Consider the following 23,486-nt stretch of genomic DNA (forward strand, 5'->3'; position numbering starts at 1 on the left):
TGGTTGTTGTCCTTGATCTTTTTGGCCTTCCTGTGACATCGAGTGCTGTAGGTGTACTGGAGAGCCCTGCGGTTGCGGGTGGTCCAGTTTCCGTACCAGGCGGTGATACAGTGGAGAAGGTCCAGTTTCCGTACCAGGCGGTGATACAGCCCAACAGGATGCTCTCAATTGTGCATCTATAAAAGCTTGTGAGGGTTTTAGGCGCCAAGCCAAATATTTTCAGCCTCTTGATGTTGACGAGGGGCTGTTGAGCCTTCTTCACCACACTGTCTTTGTGGATGGACCATTTCAGTTTGCCAGTGATGTGTACACAGAGGGACTTGAAGCTTTCTACCTTCTCCACTGCGGTCCCATCGATGTGGATAGGGGGGTGCTCCCTCTGCAGTTTCCTCAAGTCCACGATCATCTGTTTTGTTGACATTGAGTGAGGTTATTTTCCTGGCACCACACTCCCAGAGCCCTCACCTCCTCCCGGTAGGCTTTCTCGTCATTGTTGGTAATCAAGCCTACTACTGTTGTGTCGTCTGCAAACTTGATGATTGAGTTGGAGGTGTGCATGGCCACACAGTCATGGGTGAACAGGGAGTACAGGAAGGGGCTGAGAATACACCCTTGTGGGGGCCGAGTTTTGAGGATCAGCGAAATGGAGGTGTTGTTTCCTACCTTCACCACCTGTGGGCAGCCCGTCAGAAAGTCCAGAACCCAGTTGCACAGGGCAGGGTTCAGACCCAGGGCCTCAAGCTTGATGATGAGCTTGGAGGGTACTATGGTGTAATGCTGAGCTATAGTCAACTAACAGCATTTTTACATAAGTATTCCTCTTGTCCAGATGGGATAGGGCAGTGTGCAGTGCGATGGCGATTGCATCGTCTGTGGATCTATTGGGGAGGTAGGCAAATTGAAGTGGGTCTAGGGTGACAGGTAAGGTAGATATGATCCTTGACTAGTCTCTCAAAGCACTTCATGATGACAGAAGTGAGTGCTACGGGGCGATAGTCATTTAGTTCAGTTACCTTTGCTTTCTTGGGTACAGGAACAATGGTGGCCATCTTGAAGCATGTGGGGACAGCAGACTGGGATAGGGAGAGATTGATTATGTCCGTAAACACACCAGCCAGCTGGTCTGCGCATGCTCTGAGAACGCGGCTAGAGATGCCCTCTGGGCCGGCAGCCTTGCGAGGGTTAACACGCTTAAATGTCTTACTCACGTCGGCCACGGAGGAGAGCCCACAGTCCTTGGTCGAGGGCCGCGTCGGTAGCACTGTGTTATCCTCAAAGCGGGCGAAGGTGTTTAGCTTGTCCGGAAGCAAGACGTCGGTGTCCGCGACGTGGCTGGTTTTCCTTTTGTAGTCTGTGATTGTCTGTAGACCCTGTCACATACATCTCATGTCTGAGCCGTTGAATTGCGACTCCACTTTGTCTTTATACTGACGTTTTGCCTGTTTGATTGTCTTACGGAGGGAATAACTACACTGTCTGTATTCTTCCATATTCCCAGTCACCTTGCCATGGTTAAATGCGGTGGTTCGCGCTTTGTTCTGCGCGAATGTTGCCATCGATCCACGGTTTCTGGTTAGGGTAGGTTTTAATAGTCACAGTGGGTACAACATCTCGTATACACTTCCTGAAAAACTCAGTCACCGTATCAGTATATTCGCCAATATTATTATCTTAAGCTACCCGGATCATATCCCAGTATGCATCCACATAGAACTTGCTTTCCAGAATTACACTACCGTTCTAAAGTTTGGGGTCACTTAGAAATTTTCTTGTTTTTTAAAGAAAAGCAAATTTTTTGTCCTTTAAAATGACATCAAATTAATGAGAAATACAGTGTAGACATTGTTAATGTTGTAAATTACTAATATAGCTGGAAATGGCTGATTTCTTATGGAATATCTACACAAGCACACAGAGGCCCATTATCAGCAACCATCACTCCTGTGTTCCAATGGCACATTGTGTTAGCTAATTCAAGTTTATCATTTTAAAAGGCTAATTGATCATTAGAAAACCCTTTTGCAATTATGTTAGCACAGCTGAAATCTATTGTGCTGATTAAAGTAGCAATAAAACTGACCTTCTTTAGAGTATCTGGAGCATCAGCATTTGTGGGTTCGATTATAGGCTCAAAACATCCAGAAACAAAGCACTTTCTTCTGAAACTTGTCAGTCTATTCTTGTTCTGAGAAAGCAAGGCTATTCCATGTGAAAAATTGCCAAGAAACTGAAGAACTTGTACAACGCTGTGTACTACTCCCTTCACAGAACAGCACAAACTGGCTCTAACCAGAACAGAAAGAGGAGTGGGAGGCCCCGGTGCACAACTGAGCAAGAGGACAAGTACATTAGAGTGTCTAGTTTTAGAAACAGACGCCTCACAAGTCCTCAACTGGCAGCTTCATTAAATAGTATCTGTAACTTAGTGTATGCAAATTTATAACCCACTGGAATTGTGATACAGTGAATTATAAGTGAAATAATCTGTCTGTAAACAATTGTTGGAAAAATTACTTGTGTCATGCACAAAGTAGATGTCCTAGCCGACTTGCCAAAACTATAGTTTGTTAACAAGAAATTTGTGGAGTGGTTGAAAAACGAGTTAATGACTCCACATAAGTGTATGTAAACTTCCGACTTTAACTGTATATATATATATATATATATATATATATATATATATACAGTGGGGAGAACAAGTATTTGATACACTGCCGAAATGACATTAACCGTTACTTTCCCGAGGGAATTCCACTAACGGTATGTAGCCAAACGTAGCTGCTGCTCATTCCATTTGCTCAAAAATTGTTAAATGGTTAAAAAACAGTAAGGCCCTGTCCATAGAGACTGATGGGGTTCACCTTGGGGTCATGATAGGGGCTGCACCAAATGATTAATGTATTATAAAAATGGATTATGCTTATGTTGTATTAATAGAAGGGCTATAAGACCCCTCCCCCACTGCATTTAGAGGGTTCTGGACTACAGATTAGCAATATATATATGCATTATAAGGTTTAATATTGCTCCACAGTTCCTTTCTAGTCTCTGCTTCTTATAAGAAACTGTCTGAGAGATGTGTGAGTTATTGCAGTCAAAACAGGGTGTCTGTGAGAAAGCGCCTCAAGGCTAAAAGAGATTCATAGTCACAGAACCCTGCAGGGGAGTGAAAGAGATAAGAGACTAGTCAGACATACCACTATAAAGCTACTTGGGGAGTGGAAAATTAATGCTGAGCCCTTAGAAAACACTGGAACTATTGTCTCTCCTGATGCAGGGGATTGGTCTCATGAGTAGAAGGTGTTGACGTAGGCAGTTACATCACTAGGGGTTGACTGCAAGCATATTAAAGCAACTTGGACCCTTTCCTATTTTTCAGAACTTACTAATACAATTGTATTAATAAATGAATGATTGATTTACTTAAAGATATTGTCTGATTGCTGATTTCACCAATAAGCAAATGATTGACATGGAACAAGGAACCTACCCCAACAAGACACATACCAGCTCTACTGATAGTACTGCTACTACCAGCAGTACTACACCTCCACCTGACGACGACACAAGCTGTTCTGCTTCCACGAGCACATCCAATGCTAGCATCAGTAATTCTACATTTGTTGTTAGCCCAGCTAGCATGGACAGTGACAGTTGTGAATCTGATGCAGCCAAAGAGCTACTGCCCCCTTACCCGGGAAAGCACCGAACAACAGACAGGGACGTTGAATCATCGAAGGGGAGCAAATATGATGAGAACTACATTGATTTGGGGTTCACTTATATTGGGAGTAGTGCCTTTGCTCAGCCACAGTGTTATATGTGCAAAAGTACTATCTCACAACTCAATGAAACCTTCACTCTTGTGCAGACATTTAGACATTTAACAAAATATGCCAATATAAAAAATAAGCCACGGGAGTTGCTTGAGTGAGAATTAAGACGACGTTCGAGTAGTAAGACATGTATAAAAGCATAAGATACCATTAATAAGAAGGGACTAGAAGCGTCTTATATGGTGAGCTACCGAGTGGCTAGGACAGACAAGCCCCATACTATTATTTCATTCTTCCTGCTGCCGCGGGATATAGCGGGGACATTACTGGGAGAAAAGGCCCAAAAAACTATACAGGCAATGCCTTCATCAAACAACACTGTTTCACGACGCATCAGTTACATTGCAGGAGATGTTTTGAAACAATTACTGCTTCGCATACAAGCCAGTAAATTCTATGCGTTACAGCTGGATGCGTCAACAGACGTGGCGGGCCTGGCACAGCTCCTGGTGTATGTCCGCTATGTTTATGGGGGGGGTCAATTAAGGAAGACATCCTCTTCTGCAAACCACTGGAAACCTGGACAACAGGAGAGGATATTTTTAAAGTACTGGACAGCTTTATGACATCAAAGGGACTTTGGTGGTCGAGATGTGTTGGAATCTGCACTGATGGCCCAAAAGCCATGACACGGAGACATAGTGGAGCGGTAACGCGCATGCAAGCAGTTGCTCCCGACACCACTTGGGTACACTGCAGCATCCACAAGAGGCTCTTGCTACCAAGGGAATGCCCGACAGCTTGAAAGACGTTTTGGACACTACAGTGAAAATGGTTAACTTTGTTAAAGCAAGACCCCTGAACTCTCGTGTATTTTCTACACTATGCAATGATATGGGCAGCGACCATGTAACGCTTTTACAACATACAGAAGTGCACTGGTTATCAAGGGGCAAAGTATTGACACGTTTTTTAAAATTGAGGGACGAGCTTAAAGTCTGACCGCTTGCATGATGACGAGTTTCTCACACGACTGGCCTATCTGGGTGTTTTTTTCTCACCTGAATGATCTGAATCTAGGATTATAGGGACTCTCCGCAACTATATTCAACATGCGGGACAAAACTGAGGCTATGATTAAGAAGTTGGAACTCTTCTCTGTCTGCATTAACAAGGACAACACACAGGTCTTTCCATCATTGTATGATTTTTTGTGTGCAAATGAACTCAAGCTTACAGACATCAAATGTGATTTAGCGAAGCATCTGAGTGAGTTGGGTGCGCAATTACGCAGGTACTTTCCCGAAACGGATGACAAACAAAACAACTGGATTCGTTATCCCTTTCATGCCCTGCCTTCAGTCCACTTACCGATATCTGAACAAGAGAGCCTCATCGAAATTGCAACAAGCAGTTCTGTGAAAATTGAATTTAATCAGAAGCCACTGACAGATTTCTGGATTGGGCTGTGCTCAAGAGTATCCTGCCTTGGCAAATTGTGCTGATAAGACATTGATGCCCTTTGCAACCATGTACCTATGCGAGAGTGGATTCTCGGCCCTTACTAGCATGAAAACTAAATACAGGCATAGACTGTGTGGAAAATGATTTAAAACTGAGACTCTCCAATACAACCCAACATTGCAGAGTTATGTGCATCCTTTCAAGCATAACCTTCTCATTAAGCTGTGGTGAATTATTCACAATTTTCGATGAACAAATCAGGTTTTATATGTAAGATGGTTAAATAATGAGAAAAATTATTGATTATTATTCTATTATTATTTGTGCCCTGGTCCTATAAGAGCACTTTGTCACTTTCCACACTACTCACCCTTGAGCCATCATCCTCAGCATATGACACCTTCTGTTCTACTCTGACCATGGCAATTTCAACCTGTCTATCTTGCAGCGGAAAGTTCTGATCCCCAGCAACATGAGCATCCCCACATATTGACACATTTTTTTCCACCGATACAACACATTCCTATGTCCCATGCCCTCACACACAATTATCACATCTCGGGAATTTCCCTCCTACACACTGCTTCAACACTTGACATCTGAAACACCTTAGTGGGTTCTGCACAAAGGCTCTCATTGGATAACTTAACTGACATATCATATTTATCAGGTAAAGACCCTACTTCAAAACTCAAAAGGACTGTCAATGTCTTCTCAGTTTCACCAAACAGCGGGCTTCATCAAATTATTTAATCTGTAGCCTGATAAACTGCATGTTTTCACAAGTCGTAGTGGGAGGACCACACCATATCATCACGACTCCAAGTTTACATCCATATGACGGTTTTTAAACCAATATTTTGCGCATATATGGCGTTTCCACCACCAGTTCTCCATTATTCATTTAAACCAACACAAAAAGATCCCACCTTTGAAAGAACAAATTATCTGTCAGCATTTATAAAATTGAACGGAAACTTCCTGTTTCCATCACAGCTGTCGTGATTTTTCCTCACATAAAGCTGTGGATGGAAACGTGGTTACTGTAACAATGTTTGGCATATGATGAATGATAGCACAAACAGACTGCCACTCAAGTTTAGCGGCTGGTTTACCATGTCCCTCCCACGACGACAGAAAAGTATCAGAGAAGTTTGGAATCTAAATCATCAACTCTTTGACAGCATTTTACTACTAAGCTCAAATCAATTATGTATCAACTGGGCTAACAACATGGCTAGACATGACGTCAGTTAAGCTCCAATTGCTGAGCCAATCGCAAAGCCAAAGAGTACGCATGCGTATTTTGACGGAATCCCAAACTCCACTCGAAAAGCTATTCCAACATATTTCTCAGCTGAACGCTTTCTTTAGGACGGGCACCATATCGATGAAACAGGGATTAGAAACGCATTTTTGTATAATGTTCGAAAGAAATTGATTGTTTAGCGGACATGTCCTACTCAAACATCAACCGAAGGTTCTAGAATGGTCATGTGATGTGGATTGACCAGTTGTGTTGCATTTTGAAAAATACCCTGGGTTACCCGTGATTGTTTTTTTACGAATGCCTCTGTAGCTGTCAAACTATCTAGGTTACTACATCGAAAAAAAGCACGCGAATATCGGTGAGCTTACGGTGAACCGATGTTTGATGTTACTAGGATATTTGTGTTTAAGTAAAACTAAATCCTGTCCCACGCTATAGAATAAATCAAGAACTGAATGTAGCACGTGAACTGGTTTGACCAATCACCGATCGACTTCTGAACTGAAGCGTATAAATGAGGCGGTTGCCCATAGAGACGTCCGCCATTGAAGACTAGTTTTCAACGTACTTAATATTGTTTAAACCTTCTATTGTGTTTTTATTCGTTAAAAGGCTAAAAAATAGCACTTTTATCCACTGCATCATCTGCGACAGTCTCATTGGGCATCCTTCCAGCAGAACACGGTCGGCAAAGAGGGTCTGTCTCAGTTCGGCAGTAAAAACAATCTTGTTGTGCCAGAGACGGAAAGGTAAATGTGTAGAGTTCAGGGATCGATATCCAACACATTGCATTTAATCAGCTGATTACTTTATTGTATCTCATAACGTTGAAACGGATGGCTTGTGTGTGTGGGGGGGGTTGTTTCATTTGAGAGGTTGACCTACTTTTTGTGTGGTGGCCTTTAGACACAGATCGTTTCCTGTCACCATTTGGTCCGTCAAACTAGCTAGCTAACATTTTTAACTCACGTTAGCTACTACTGTGTAACGTTATAGCTATGGTTCGCTTGTGTCACATTCGGTGCATTAATCTGAACTATGTTTAGGATTCAAGCATAAACGGTAGAGCCCTAATGTAGAATTTGATGTTGGCTGGGAGACGCGTTCGTGTTTTGGTACGAATTCCGTGTCAGCTATCTTGCTAATCTAGGCTAACATTCTCTAGTTCACGCGCTACTGGACACCACATTTTGGTCGACCACGTTGAACGCATCATTCAAGCGTAGAGTTGACCGACGATGGGCGCAAACGAACTATATAACTAACGATTATTAATTGCTAGTTACTAACGTTAACTGGTCTGATCATCATTGTTGTAGCCGACTTGCTAGCTATATATAGTAGATATGTTACTAGCTATATTTTGTATTAAATTACCCCCCCCCCCCAGTAGAGGGCAGGCAATTGGCAGTCAGAAATGGCAAAGTGACGCATTGTTTCTCGGTCCTATCTGGGATCCTTGGGACGTCCATACCCTGACCTTTGATAACACATAGCGAATGAAGGTAATTCTGACTAAGTGAAGGAGATACTCCGAATTTTACTTGGTGATATTGTGCTGCTAGTGATAGGCAACATTTCGAGTCATAATACATGCCTCATGTGTGTTAGGTGTTAATTAATTTAATTAATTTGTGGCACCAGGTACTTTCCAACCATAACCCTTACCTTAACCATTGTACATTGCAACTTCAGTTGGTAGGGACGTCTCAAAGTATCCCGGATAGCACGGCCCGAATAAACAACAGCTTTTAATAATGACACGCACCCTTACCATCCATCACAAATCACATGTAATACACCCACTAATGTGTAACGTTAGGTTCTAGTAAATAAAACAATTATGACATTTTTGTTTCTTTCCATTCAGTTCTTGACTTTCACAACTCAAATGTTTTGTTCAGTATTAGTGTCGTGTATGTTTTTTTAATTAAGATACTACCGCTTATATTACGTAACGTTAATTGGAAACTGATTTGAGTTTTGTTATGAATGTTCATTTTCTTTGTTGATACTGGTTTTGTATGTTGTCCTTGGGAGAACAAATTATGGTTTCTCTGTAACAATCCAATGTATTTAATGAAAATAAACTGCCTAGAAAGATCAATATAACTTGTAATGTAAATTCTTTGATTGGGTATGGGCAAAAGTCCGAGCCAATTGAATACGCACTTTGAAGATAGCAATATTCTTGATCGGGTAAGTAGGTGATAAAGACATCCATCTGTGCCAGCACAATTTTTTTTTTGTGTGTGTGTGTGAGCTGTCACCTAGTTTGAATTTCACTGCTTTGTTACAGTAAAGGTCCTCAGCCTGAAACCTTGTCTTTAACTGATTGGGCATTTCCCAGTGAGATGGAGCCTATAGTTTACCTTATTATGGACCATGTAGTTTGTACATATGTTATGCAAGTAATTTCTTATGCATTTTATGAAGATGTTTTGAATGGAATACCAAGGGGTTGACCCATCATAAAAAGACGTAGTAGCGATTGTCCTGGAATAGTACTGTGAAGCAGAACCTTGAACTTAGTGACTATTTTCTACTTTTGGGACACTGCGAAGAGAAAATGGGCCTAATGCTTTTTCATGGGTTGATGTCTAGAAAGTTGCTTCTTGAGTGTAACTAATTGCAAAAAATGTTTGAGTGAAAACATTGATGTTTTGAAGTTCATCAGTTGCATGCTTTGTAGTGTCAATTGACACAACCATACTTTTCATAAAACTAATGTAGCTGTTTTAGTTGATGGTAGCGAGGAAAGCGCAGCTCAGAGGTGCTTTGCAGTGATTTGATGGAAGAATTGGTCAAACTATTTCCGGTCTTGTTTATCAAGCCATGTTCCTTTGACAGATATGAGGTAAGCGAGTTTGGTGCTTTAGATGCCACATTGGACACCAGAATTGTAATGTTGACTGTGGCCAAGAATACATAGTTCCAGTAGATGGCAGTAGAAACCAGCAGTTCTGAATTGCATAGGGTTAAAGATGCCAGGTGCAGAAATTGCTCCGCCATTTCCTGGTTGCTAAAAGTCTAATAGTTTGCCTAATTTCAGTTTGTGACAACCAGCAAGTGTAGTGTAGAGAATCATTGTACTGTCAAAACCGCTGGTGTACTAAACCAAAAGTAAAAGGAAGCATAGAAATAGCGCACATAGACCAGATCTACTGCTCCTTAGACTTGCTTTCAATGATCACGATGGATCTACAACACACTTTTCTATATGAATTTGGTTGGATTGTCCAAAAGGTGACACATTGCAGCTTTAAATTGGTTGCTTTTTGTAGTCGTGTTTTGCTCTGAATTTTATTTACCAAAAACCCTTGTTAGTAATATTTTTTTTTTGTCCCCTGCTCAAAATAGTACCAAAAAGGCAGATTGGTTTCGGTCTATGGACACACACTGGTGTACGATATGGCAGTGACTAGTTTACCTATTGCAGCAGTTTTCAACTTTCCTTGGGGATCCCTAGACAATTTTGTTGTAGCTCTGATCTAGCTCGCCTGATTATCCTACTCAAGGGCTTGATAATTAATTGAATCAGGTGTGCTAGCTCTGGAATAGATCAAATGCATGGAACGGGAACGACTTTCAGAGCAAAAGCCTTCCTGTGCTAATTGAACAGTCAGTTCAGCAACTCGCATGACGGTGTGACATCATTTTTTTGTCACACAATTGTGCAGTTATCTGGTGCGGGGAGGAGAAAAAACATATCCGTGCTGAAAACCACCCCTCTCTTTCAGTGGTCTTGGAGGAATATGTTTGAGAGCTGAGCTACAGGAAACAAGTGCCGCTCTGAATTCCTACCCCGTGTATACCGACCTTCGGACTGCACCACGATGACAGACGCCGTATGTCCCCCGATGTCCGTGGTGGGAGGCGTGAACCCTCCTCCCCCGGAGTTCAACAATTCCAAGAAGCCCGGCCGCATCACAAACCAGCTGCAGTACCTGGAGAAGGTGGTGGTCAAGGCTCTGTGGAGACACAACTTCTCCTGGCCTTTCAGGACGCCTGTGGATGCTGTCGGACTGCACATTCCAGTCAGTCTCACTTTTTGTTACTTGCAATGACTGATATGGGGGTTTTCCCTACTTAACTAACTTGAATGCACTGACTATAAGTTGCTCTAGATAAATGAATCTGCTAAATTACTGAAATGTAATTATCAAATGTTTTTCATTTTAGTACTTGTTTATTTTTTACATTTCCTCCATGCACATCCATCACGACCTCTTATGAATGATTTTCCCGTTGTTTCTCTGTTTTTAGGATTACTATACAATTATCAAGACGCCAATGGACTTGAGCACCATCAAGAAGCGTCTTCAGAATAATTATTACTGGAAAGCGATGGAATGCATTGAAGACTTCAACAAACTGTTCACCAACTGCTATGTATATAATCGGGTAAAGAAGAAGAAAAAAACGTTGAAATGTCATAATCATATTGTATTCACTCACCACACACATAGTGTCGGCCTACATAGTCTCCCATTCAATGAATGCTCAATAATTGTTATTCAACATGTTTTCAGCCTGGAGATGACATAGTTCTGATGGCCCAGGCCTTGGAGAAGATCTTCCTACAGAGAGTGGCTGAGATGCACCAGGAGGAGACTGAGATATCTGCCATCACAACCAAGACCCCAGTGAAGGGTGGGAGGAAGTCCTCTGCTGGTAAGCTACACAGCCTCTCCAGCGGCTTAATCTTACACAAACATTGTATGCGTCCCAAATGGGTGGCACCCTATTCCCTTTTATAGTACACTACTTTTGACCAGGGCCATTGGGCACTAGTCAAAAGTAGTGTACTATAAAAGGGAATAGGTTGCCATTTGGGATGCAACCGTACTGTCTTTCATGTTTTCCAATGACTACATTCTGACTTCTTAATGTCCTCTTTGTAGGTATTATAAAGCTGAGGCCCCAGTCCCCTGTGTCTGAGGTGGTGTTCCAGCAGACGGTGACGGTCATCCCTCTTGAGGCCCACCACACCATCCCCCCTGCTGCCCAGCTCTCCTCTAAGATAGCAGCCAAAGTCAGTACCTCTTCACAATTACCTCACTATATGTACTTTATATATTTTATACAACGGGTGGTTCTTATCCTCAATGCCGATTTGGTTAAAACCGCTTTCCAGCCGGTGTCTATTCCACAAGTTACCACCCGCTAAATCTATGTCGTTAAAATGCCTTTTTACTCTGTTCCATCTGACTGCACAATCCACTGTCTCATCAGCCCAGCCAGGCAATTTATATACTAGAGCTCCACTATAAAAATGATCTATACATTATCTCACATTTCTTTTAGACTAACATTTTATTTTCAACAGCGGAGATTTAACTTCTATAATACTTAAACATGCCACATAAACATCACCTTTTTGAAGTTTGTGCAAATGGTTTAGTCTGTATTTTGTGATTGCATTTCTACCCTTCTCTGTTGTGTTCACATCGTTTCAGATCGAGAAGGGTGTGAAGAGAAAAGCAGACGCCACCACGCCGACAGCCTCTTCTCCGATCACCAGCTGCGAGTCGTCCCCCGTCGTTGACGGCTCGACACCCTGTAAGCTGTTCTCCAGGCGGGGCAGCAGTCGGCCCATCAAACCCCCCAGGAAAGACCTGCCTGATTACCACCAGAGACAGACTAGTAAGCTATCGGATCAGCTCCGCTTCTGTAACTGCATCCTGAAGGAGATGTTCACCAAGAGGCACGCGGCCTACACCTGGCCCTTCTACAAGCCGGTGGATACGGAGGCCCTGGGTCTACACGACTACCACGACGTCATCATGCAGCCCATGGACCTGGGCACCATACGGGTTAGATGGCCGTGTTACACTAAACTTGTGTTGAACGAGAGAGGCCACTTAGTATCTGCCAGGGTTACATTGGCCAATCAATATCTTGTCCCTTGTTCTCTCTCAATATTGAAGATGACCGTATTTGTGATGATACTGAAGACGTACGTGTTTTTTCACAGAAAAAAATGGTTGAACGGGAATACATGGATGCCCAGGATTTTGCTGCTGATTTCAGACTCATGTTCTCCAACTGTTACAAATACAACCCACCCACCCATGAGGTTGTTATTATGGCAAGAAAACTCCAGGTATGATTGCCCGTGTTTTCAACCAGTCTTGTCTAAATGAATTGCAATAATGATATTACAATATGCAGGCATGCATTTGATCTCAAAATGGGCCAGCCACGTGAATCGTGTAGATCTGAAGGGGCGTGGGGTGTCTTTCTCATGGAGAATTCAGACCGCGATGTTAGATATGTGCTCCATCCAATGTCACGTGTGACAGATGTGATCAGCCGGCTGCATCCACTACCAACCATTGCTCACTCCTGCTTCTCTCTGTCCACTCTTTCTGCGCATCTCCAGTTTTTAAAATGATATTATGCCGTGCTGGGGTGTGCAGACATGAATGTATCACGATACTACTCTGTATTGTGATATCGCTTGGTATCGCTTCATTAGTCGAATGTTGGTTTTAGGACAACACTACTCTCAAAATGAGCACATTTTCTTCATGTGTTACAGTGCAAAACAAAAAAAAGTCACCAGTTTGCATCCCTAAATATGAAGATGGATGGTTGGTGAGAATGTTTGACTAGATGAATTGTGGCCCTACCCACCAGGATGTGTTTGAGGAGCGCTGGCTGAAGCTTCCAGACGAGCCAGTGAGGAGGGCGGGTGGTCCAGGACACCACAGTCACCACAGGGACAAGAGAGGGAGAGGAGATGGGCCTGAGAGCTCCTCCAGCACAGGCAGCAGTACCAGCGAGAGCTCCTCGGAATCAGAGTCCTCCTCAGACTCTGAGGAAGAAGAGGCCAGAGCTCTACGGTTGGCTAAGCTAGAGGAACAGGTATGCCGTCACCTGTTTCTGTCATTGTACCTGGCCATGCTGACGTCACTGTTCTGTTACCTACTACTGTGTATCTAACTGATGCCCCCTCCGCTCTTCTCCTCAGTTGAAAGCGGTGCACGATCAGCTGCAGAGACTCACCCAGGAGCCCCTGCTCAAACCGAAGGAGAAATCAAAGGAGAGAAGAAAAAAGGAAATGAGTAGAAGACCGACGCATGAAGACTTGAGGAAACCCAAAGTACAGAAGAAGTGCATTAACAAGGGCACGCCAGCTGTGTAAGTGACCAAGTCGTTGTTGATGATAAAAAAATAATAATAATAATCTCCCTCCCCAGTGGAACCTCATTTTTTTTCAAACCATTTCAAAGGATTGACTTTCGTGTTGCCAGTGGCCTCTGTTATTATTTTACTAACTTTCATTGTCCTACAAAGTGTTCCTGAATGTCTTTTTACCTCTCTAAAGGCATGGCAAGAGGAGGAAGATGGCTCTCCCTGTGGAGTCTGAGGAGGACGAGGGGCTGGCGGTGCCCATGTTGTACGGTGAGAAGAGGCAGCTGAGCCTGGACATCAACAAGCTGCCGGGGGACAAGCTGGGCAAGGTGGTGAACATCATCCAGGCCAGGGAGGCCTCGCTCCGAGACGCCAACCCTGAGGAGATAGAGATCGACTTTGAGACCCTCAAGCCCTCCACCCTCAGGGCCCTGGAGCGCTTCGTCACGACCTGCTTCAGGAAACGGCCCAAGAAACCCAACCGTGAGTAGTTGCAGTACACACCTTCCTTTCTCGGTTCCTTGCGGGTTGGTTGTTGCACATGTATCTCTGTACTCCTGACCAAGGACTTTACTCGGCTCAAATGTCATTATTTCCCCTATTCCTCCAGTGAATAAGCTGGTGAAAGCCAAAGGAGAGATGCAGACTGTGAAGGAGCAGGATGCAGAGAAACCTCGCCAGAGTATTACTGACGAGCCGAGCTCACTGGCCAAGAAGAAAAAGGCAACAAGTAAGTGAACTCTGAAGCTGTAGTAGTAAGGACCAGTATGTCTGACTTAGGGGCCTTGTTGTCTGGGGGAAACGGGTTCTTCTGTTTTCTCTCTGCTGTCCAATAGTGAGTAACGCAATTGTGCAGTGCTCGGCTCTGTCTTTCTCTCTGTTGTTCTACACGTGACCATTGTCCCTCTGTTTCCCTCCAGATGAGCCCCCTATAGCTCCTTCTGTCCCAGACTTGGCCCGGCCGTCCCGTCTCAGTGAGAGCAGCAGCTCTTCCTCCTCCGGCTCTGACCGCTCCAGCAGTAGTAGTGATTCTAGCACTTCTGATAGCAGTGACTCTGAATCAGGTTAGCTGTTCTCCTCAGCACTAAGCACTACCCCCCCCCACCCCCACATACCCACTTCGCTTTCCTGCAAGGGCACACCCTCCCCACTTCCCCCACTCGCTGTACACAAATGGAGTGAGAGAAAACGATACGGCTAAATACTCACCTGGACTCTAGCCTCTGTAGCACAGAACTTTTTCACCTGCTGGCAAAACCAAAATACTTGAAGAAATATTAGTGTGTTATCGTTTTCATGTTTTTGTATGTTCGTTCAATGGGTGTTTTTTATATTTATTTATCTATTCGTGCACTTAGTCTGTACTACAGAAAGCAGTGAACTGTCACCAAAGTCTATCTTTTGATTATTACGGTGCTGTATTTATTTGTATGTTATTGTTTTAATGCAAACAAATGGTGCTTAGTTTGAAATGAGGCCAGCCAGATTTCTGTGCCAAATGTCATTTATCTAGCGGGCACCAGACTGCTGCCGTGCAAATCTGAAGTAAATTAAGAATTGGGACAAGTTCTTAAAAACAGCCCATACAGGCCAAGTGCTATTTATAAGCCGAAGATCTTATTTACACTCCTACCAGTATACATCTTCTATAAACATCGCAAAAATCAGATGAATACGGTTAGAGAAGTACCAGACAGCATTACAATACCCTTCAACCCCCCCTCTCATCTCACCCTCCATACTCTCTGAACCGTTGCAGAGTCAAAGCTGGTCCTCACTTTAGACAGCGGCACTCATCCCTGTTCACCAATTGATTGTACTCGGTTTCTTTGTTTTTGCAAGATTTTGTATGGAGCAATATAAGCATAATACACGTACATCAGATTTGTATTTGAAGTACTCGACAGATTGTAACGCTAATGCAGAGCTTGATGGAGTAGGATTTCTCTTACACTGCTTCATTTTGTAGCCATTGAAAATGTTTTTTTTGTTTGTTCCATTTGTACCTAATATGGGTAGAATTTTAAACGTATGCGTCTTGGTGGTCGACACCTAGAGTTTCAAATAAATACATTTTGATAGACAGTTTTACATTTTACGGTTAAATTGTGTTTTTCTTTGAATTTGTATCGCATCGTCAAACAGTTCATTCCTACTAGACACATTAGCTTGCAACCACAACTAGCTTTTACTGAAAACTGCATATGAAAGTAGTGATTTCAGAGTAGATCAGTGGAATTGTTTTTAGTATTATTTAAAGGTAAGTAAAGATGTTTTTATTTATTCTCCATTTATCCAACTGTGGATAAATTGAATTACTATTGCGCATGTCTTTCAGTAAAGAAATCTGAGAAGAAAAAGAAATGCAAAGACACGCCACACAAGTTCAAGATCAAGGTAAATATCTAACTACTTCCTCTAACCCAGTGGTCTGGTTCACATGGGTTATACCTTATAGTTGGATTAATATACTTGGAACTACAGTGTTTTCATTATAAATTGTAAGCCATTTTTTTACCCCCCCCCCCCCGTCAAACAGAATTCCACAAAGAAGAAATCTGCTAAGAAAGACCCATTGTCGGAGTCCTCTCTCCAGACCAGCCAGCCCCCGCCTGCCTCTGCCTCGCTAGTCCCAGCAGTAGTAACAAAAGGCCTGCCTCCTCTAGAGCTACTCACGTCTCCCCCAGGTAGCAAACGTTTGTTGCCTTGACATTCTGTGTTAGTGTGTTGGCTATTAAGGAACACAATGGACAACCATGCCAAGTTCTGTAACACTGTCTTTTGATTATTACTTTTTTAAAGGTTGTTGACAAATCCGTACTATCAGCCCTAGCTATGGAAATACAATTTCCCCTGTAAAACAGCAGGTTTTAAGCCCATGGAAAGTCTAAGACTGGACCGAGGCCCTTGTGGAAATCACATAATGAGAAGCTTGTATTGTTTGGATTAGAGATGGAAAAAGCTCCTGGTCATTTCTCTGGGCCGTGTTGCTCTGTCTCATGGGATGTGATGTTTAGTTGAGTTTAATCAGGAGGTCCGATTAGGGACAGAAGCCTACAACCTTTACTCATTATTTCTCTTGAATCTCCCCCTCTCCTTCCTTCCACTCTCAGCCTTACACAGCCGCCTGCCTCCGCAGCCTTCAAGACCAAGTGCCAAAGCAGCACCACTACCTCGCAAAAACATGGTGGCCCCCCTGCAGCTCACTGACAGTCAGCCCCAACAACAGCAGGACCCCCTTGCCCCCTCTGAGAGCCCCACTACTCCCTCACTCACTCCCCCTTCTTCCTGTGACCCCACTCTTAGTCTGCCCACAGACCCACTCAACACAACAGCTGCACTCACACACGAACCTCCCTCCAGCCTGCTCTGTTCCCGCCAAACCCCTCCCTCTCCCCTAGCACTCCTCCCCTCTCCTCGGTGTCAATCACTAGCCCAGACACAGGAGATGAAAACTGGGCCACCTGATAGGGCACAACAGGAAGGTAAGGGCTCTTCAGTCAGCTTAGCATCCCCCCTAGCTTTTAGCATGTCCCCTCCACTGCGTGCTGCATGCTTCTCAACCCATAGCTGCTAAGGTCTGTGTCGCTGTAGCCCTGGCTGCGTGTCTCATCCTGCTCCTCAACTGCCTGCCTGCCGGCTTACATCCATAGTGTTTGTGTCTGTCTGTGTGGAGAATAAGGCCCTGCTTTGTTTTTCTCCCGTCCATCAGGTCTGTCTGCGCTGCCTACCCCTCTGTCCTCTCCTCCTGCAGTTTTACTACAGGCTGCTGATGGCAGATATGAGGTATGCTCTCATCTTCCTGTTGTTGATGGATGAATTGTGACGTTAGATTAAAACACTTTAAATGTCTCCGTTCTTGGCATTTATAAATATTGCCAGAGTTGATTGGTATATTTTCTTTGACGGTAATTTAATTAGAATCGATACAAGTCTACAGAGTGCTTTGTGTTGCAAATGAAATGTGTTTTTCATTGGCCAAATCTTTCAGGGGTGGAGAGAGCCGGTTGATTGTGTGAAATAGCATTGGCCTTAGCCCTGGAAGTGGTAATGGAGGTATAATACTCTAAATCTCACTTTGCGGTAGCAGCAGCCGTGCCCAGTGCTGTTGTCCCCTCTACAAGACAGCCTATTACAGCCAGTGAAGGATGACGGGAGGCCCTCTGAAGCACTGGGGGAGACCCACTCCAGGATTCTGCAGAAACAGCCTTGTAAGCAGAACTCTGGGTGTGGAAACATTTTTGTGTATGGAAATGTCTGCAAATAAATTACAAATGAAAACATATTTTTAATGGACTGAATATATTTTCTCTACCTCCCCAGATCCCAGACACTCTGATGGTGTGTTTGATGGTGGAAACACCAGCCTCTCTCATCCAGCTAATAAACCCACTGCAGATGGAAAAAACACACCCGCCAAAAAGGTAATGTAACTGAAACGTAGCACTAGCACAATGAATTACTTGAAATATACTGTCTGCATGCCCTTCGGAAGTATTTGTATTTGTCTAAAAAATGTGACACTTCATTTGTGAAACTATCCTGTATAGGATATTGTCCTGAAGAACGCAGACTCCTGGGCTAGTTTGGGGAAGATGGCCATTTCCACTCCCTCCACGGTGAAGTCTTCAAAGGAGAGCTTTGATAAGTTCCGCAGGGCAGCCATTGAGAAGGAGGAGAGAGAGAGAGCTCTCACTCTAAAGAGGACTCAGATGAAGGCTTCAGGGAAGAGAAGGTACTTATTCATCCAGCCAATCTTTTTTTTTTTTTGGTCTTTTCTTATCAGTTGTGTATCTCGTAGGTAATGCTGCTTCACCCAAACTCCTCCAATAAAGTAGCTTTCTATTAATATGTGAGTGGTACCTGATGAGCCAGCTAAAAGTGTTGTGTTTTCAGCCTGACCATGCCAGTATCGTTGCCAGTGGCAGTACCCGTGCCACCTAGAGCTGCGGAACCAGAGCACCTGCCATGTAGAACTCCGGCGCCAGAGCCAGCAGAGATCCCCATGCCGACGGAGCCAATCGTGGAGCCTCAACCTCCTAAAGCTCCAGAACCCCTGATAGAGGAGCCTCCAGCGGCTGCCTCAACCCAACCTCCGCCCTTCACTACCCAGACCTCTGTAGACAGAGAGAGGGAGATGGCCCGCAGGAGAGAACAGGAGCGACGCAGACGAGAGGCTGTACGTTCCTTTACTTCACTTTTTGTCTTAATTTGTTTTATTGTGCCGGTCATTCTTCTGTTCCTTGTTGTAGTTTTATCCAGACTGTAATAAAACGTCTTACCTTTTCTCCCTCAGATGTCTGGTGTCATTGATATGACAATGCAGAGTGACATCATGGCAACATTTGAGAAGAACCTGGACTAAAATAAAATGGCAGTAGACCATGCAGCTGGTGACTGACGTCTGTCTTCTGTTGTTGTTGGACAATAAATAATAGAGGTTGTTTTAGTAAACGACACCCTAGGCGCCTTCTCTCCCTCGACACTGGCTGTCTGAACCAACCACGCTGCATCTAGATGACGGAAACGGGTCATTATGGCTGTGTCCCAAATGACATCCTATCCCCTATATAGTGCACTACTTTTGTGCCTGATTGGCCCTGGTCAAACGTAATACACAAAAAAATGGAATAGAGTGCAATTTGGGATGCAGGCTATTATTATCCTTAACAGGAGAAGCATGTACTGTAGCATGGCAACCTCACATGACATAACCCCAGTACATTTTAGTATTGTTGTAAGAAGATGCTATAAAATATTGATATTGCAAAAAATATACAGTACCAGTCAAAAAGTTTGGGGACCTACTCATTCAAGGGTTTTTCTTTATTTTTACTATTATTCTACATTGTAGAATTATAGAGAAGACATCAAAATTATGAAATAACACATATGGAATCATGTAACCAAAAAAGTGTTAAACAAATCAAAATATATTTGAGATTCTTCAAAGTAGCCACCCTTTGCCTTGATGACAGTTCTGCACACTCTTGGCGTTCTCTCAACCAACTTCACGAGGAATGCTTTTCCAGAAGTCTTGAAGGAGTTCCCACATATGCTGAGCACTTGTTGGCTGCTTTTCCTTCAACTCATCCCAAACCATCTCAATTGGGTTGAGGTCGGGTGATTGTGGAGGCCAGGTCATCTGATGCAGCACTCCATCACTCTCTTTCTTGGTCAAATAGCCCTTACACTGCCTGGAGGTGTGTGTTGGGTAATTGTCCTGTTGAAAAATAAATGATAGTCCCACTAAGTGCAAACCAGATCGGATGGCGTATCGCTGCAGAATTCTGTGGTAGCCATGCTGGTTAAGTGTGCCTTGAAATCTAAATCAGTGTTACCAGCAAGCACCCCCCCACAACATCACACCTCCTTTTCCATGCTTCATGGTGGGAACCACACATGCGGAGATCATCCGTTCACCTACTCTGCGTCTCACGGAGACACAATGGTTGGAACCAAAAATCGCACATTTGGACATCAGACCAAATAACAGATTTCACCCGGTCTAATGTCCATTGCTCGTGTTTCTTGGCCCAAGCAAGTTATTTCTTATTGGTGTCCTTTTAGTAGTGGTTGCTTTGCAGCAATTCGACCATGAAGGCCTGATTCACGCAGTCTCCTCTGAACAGTTGATGTGTCTTTGCGACTGCACTTGAATACACTTCCAAAGTTCTTAATTTTCCAGATTGACTGACCTTCATGTCTTAAAGTAATGATGAAGTGTCGTTTCTCTTTGTTATTTGAGCTGTTCTTTCCATAATATGGACTTGGTCTTAGCCCTATTTGGTAAATCTTCTGTATTCCAACCATACCTTGTCACAACACAACTGCTTGGCTCAAATGCATTAAGGAGGAAAGAAATTCCACAAATTAACTTTTAACAAGGCACATCTGTTAATTGAAATGCATTCCAAGTGACTACCTCATGAATCTGGTTGAGAGAATGCCAAGAGTGTACAAAGCTGTCATCAAGGCAAAGGGTGGCTACTTTTTGAAGAATCTCAAATATAAAATATATTTTGATTAAATACTTTGGTTTCTACATGATTCCATATGTGTTATTTCATAGCTTTGTCTTCTACAATGTAGCAAATAGTAAAAATAAAGAAACCCTGGAATGAGTAGGTGTGTCCAAACTTTTGACTGATTGTGTGTGTATATACTCAGCAAAAGAATGTCCTCTCACTGTCAACTGCGTTTATTTTCAGCAAACGTAACGTGTAAATATTTGTATGAACATAAGATTCAACAACTGAGACATAAACTGAATAAGTTCCACAGACATGTGACTAACAGAAATTGAATAATGTGTCCCTGAACAAAGGGGGAGTCAAAAGTAACAGTCAGTATATGGTGTGGCCACCAGCTGCATTAAGTACTGCAGTGCATCTACTCCTCATGGACTGCACCAGATTTGCCAGTTATTGCTGTGTAATGTTACCCCGCTCTTCCACCAAGGCACCTGCAAGTTCCTGGACATTTCTGGGGGGAATGGCCCTAGCCCTCACCCTCCGATCCAACAGGTCCCAGATGTGCTCAATGGGATTGAGATCCGGGCTCTTCGCTGGCCATGGCAGAACACTGACATTCCTGTCTTGCAGGAAATCACGCACAGAACGAGCAGTATGGCTGGTGGCATTGTCATGCTAGAGGGTCATGTCAGGATGAGCCTGCAGGAAGGGTACCACACGAGGGAGGAGGATGTCTTCCCTGTAACGCACAGCATTGATTGCCTGCAATGACAACAATTTCAGTCCGATGATGCTGTGACACACCGCCCCAGACCACAACGGACACTCCACCTCCAATTCGATCCCGCTCCAGAGTACAGGCCTCTGTGTAACGCTAATTTCTTCGACGATAAGCGCGAATCCGACCATCACCTCTGGTGAGACAAAACCGTGACTCGTCAGTGAAGAGCACTTTTTGCCAGTCCTGTCTGGTCCAGCGACGGTGGGTATGTGCCCATAGGCGACGTTGTTGCCGGTGATGTCTGGTGAGGACCTGCCTTACAACAGGCCTACAAGCCCTCAGTCCAGCCTCTCTCAGCCTATTGCGGACAGTCTGAGCACTGATGGAGGGATTGTGCGTTCCTGGTGTAATTCGGGCAGTTGTTGCCATCCTGTACCTGTCCCGCAGGTGTGATGTTCGGATGTACCGATTCTGTGCAGGGGTTACGCATGGTCTCCCACTGTGAGGACGATCAGCTGTCAGTCCTGTCTCCCTGTAGCGCTGTCTTAGGCGTCTCACAGTACGGACATAGCAATTTATTGCCCTGGCCACATCTGCAGTCCTCATGCCTCCTTGCAGCATGCCTAAGGTATGTTCACGCAGATGAGCAGGGACCCTGGGCAGCTTTCTTTTGGTGTTTTTCAGAGTCAGTAAAAAGGCCTCTTTAGTGTCCTAAGTTTTCATAACTGTGACCTTAATTGCCTACCGTCTGGAAGCTGTTAGTGTCTTAACTACAGTTCCACAGGTGCATGTTCATTAATTGTTTATGGTTCACTGAACAAGTGTGGGAAACAGTGTTTAAACCCTTTACAATGAAGATCTGTGAAGTTATTTGGATTTTTCAAATTATCTTTGAAAGATAGGGTCCTGAAAAAGGGATGTTTTCTTTTTTTGCTGAGTCATACATACATACACACACACTTAACGGACCATATATAGATGGAATTTGACTTTTTGTACTTGTGATGGTTTGGTTTGTAAATACCAGCTGCACTGAAGTGATGCTTAACTCTTAGAGAAAGAAGAGTAAAAAATTAAGAGATGTTGAAAAATTTTCCACCAACATGTTGTACTCTTTTCCTTTTCACCTAGCTTGCGTCACAAATGGCACCCTATTGCCCTTCTGATCAGAGCACTATATACGGAATAGGGTGCCATTTCGGACAGTTGACTTGGTGAGTCCTCCCATGTACACCAGAAGAGGCTGATGGGAGGAGCTATAGCAGGATGGACTCATTGTAATTGCTGGAATGGAATAAATTGAACGGTAAACATATGGAAAACACATGTTTGACTGTTCCATTTATTCCATTCCAGTCATTACAATGAGCCTGTCCTCCTATAGCTCCCCCCACCAGCCTCATCTGGTGTTCACATCAACCTGTTTACACGCTTTTTGACTTGGCTGAAATGCATAACCTGACTTTTTTTGGGGGGGGGGCTTCACTCCAATAGTAATACTATTATGTATACCATGTACTGTATAGTTTATCTCCAGTTCTTTACTCCTTCATGTCATTCATAGTCAATTCTGCACCTTTTTGTGGAAAAATATTCAATATGATGCTCTGAGCTATACTGTACATGTCATTTTTGACTTATTTGGGAACAGATTTTTTTTTATACTTAAATATGTGTGTACATAAAATATTTGTCTGTATAGAAATATACTTAGAATTTTATTACACAGAGGCTGGGGGTGTCGGTCTTCAAATGCTGGACTTATTTAAAACTACACTTTACCTTGTTTAGGTGCCATGTATAGTGGTGTGCTTAGGAAACTTTAGGCATTGTTGGTGCCTATATTGTGTTGTTTTTTTCAAATGAGATCCAACCCTGACTACATTGTTTTGGGCAGACATACTTTAATGTTGTTTTTTTATCCTATGCTTCTAGCTGTTCTGCAGTGGGTATTTTTTTTCTTCACTTTGACATGAACTGCAGCACTTTATTCTGTATCTTGTGGTATGAGTGCATGTCATACCATATAGAGAAAGAACTAATATCATTTTGAGAAAATCACACAAAGCTAAATCATTAAATATTTTTAATTAAAGCACTGTTTATTTTCTGTGTTTAGTGTTCTGATTTCATGTGTGATC

The 23,486-nt window shown here is 43.4% G+C and overlaps 1 protein-coding gene across 4 annotated transcripts; it reads left to right on the plus strand.

The window, feature by feature from the left end:
• Window positions 1-6,566: 6,566 nt before the first annotated feature.
• LOC139578626 (bromodomain testis-specific protein-like) lies at window positions 6,567-23,459 on the plus strand. Of its 4 annotated transcripts, none has more exons than XM_071406472.1 (21): window positions 6,567-7,259; window positions 10,251-10,547; window positions 10,777-10,914; window positions 11,043-11,184; window positions 11,415-11,545; window positions 11,970-12,326; window positions 12,488-12,616; window positions 13,153-13,380; window positions 13,487-13,656; window positions 13,844-14,133; window positions 14,261-14,380; window positions 14,571-14,714; window positions 15,989-16,047; window positions 16,190-16,337; window positions 16,764-17,135; window positions 17,363-17,436; window positions 17,738-17,861; window positions 17,974-18,074; window positions 18,201-18,385; window positions 18,547-18,829; window positions 18,947-23,459. In XM_071406472.1, exons 2-21 carry the CDS (start codon window positions 10,347-10,349, stop codon window positions 19,013-19,015), a joined length of 3,465 nt encoding a protein of 1,154 aa, XP_071262573.1. In that variant the 5' UTR covers window positions 6,567-7,259; window positions 10,251-10,346; the 3' UTR covers window positions 19,016-23,459. The 4 variants fall into 4 exon arrangements, with proteins under 4 accessions (XP_071262573.1, XP_071262574.1, XP_071262575.1 ...); XM_071406473.1 differs by having other exon boundaries at window positions 17,741-17,861; XM_071406474.1 differs by lacking the exon at window positions 16,764-17,135 and having other exon boundaries at window positions 6,568-7,259.
• The last annotated feature ends 27 nt before the right edge of the window (window positions 23,460-23,486 follow it).

Source organism: Salvelinus alpinus, chromosome 6 (genome assembly GCF_045679555.1).
Source record: "Salvelinus alpinus chromosome 6, SLU_Salpinus.1, whole genome shotgun sequence".
In the NCBI taxonomy this organism is placed as follows: domain Eukaryota; kingdom Metazoa; phylum Chordata; class Actinopteri; order Salmoniformes; family Salmonidae; genus Salvelinus; species Salvelinus alpinus.

Bases quoted from the DNA above. Each gene is read 5' to 3' on its own strand.
- LOC139578626 (XM_071406472.1), top strand. From the start codon at position 10,347: ATGACAGACGCCGTATGTCCCCCGATGTCCGTGGTGGGAGGCGTGAAC. The intron at 11,185-11,414 runs GTAAGCTACACA...TCCTCTTTGTAG, and splicing joins TGGGAGGAAGTCCTCTGCTG to GTATTATAAAGCTGAGGCCC. The intron at 11,546-11,969 runs GTCAGTACCTCT...ACATCGTTTCAG, and splicing joins CCTCTAAGATAGCAGCCAAA to ATCGAGAAGGGTGTGAAGAG.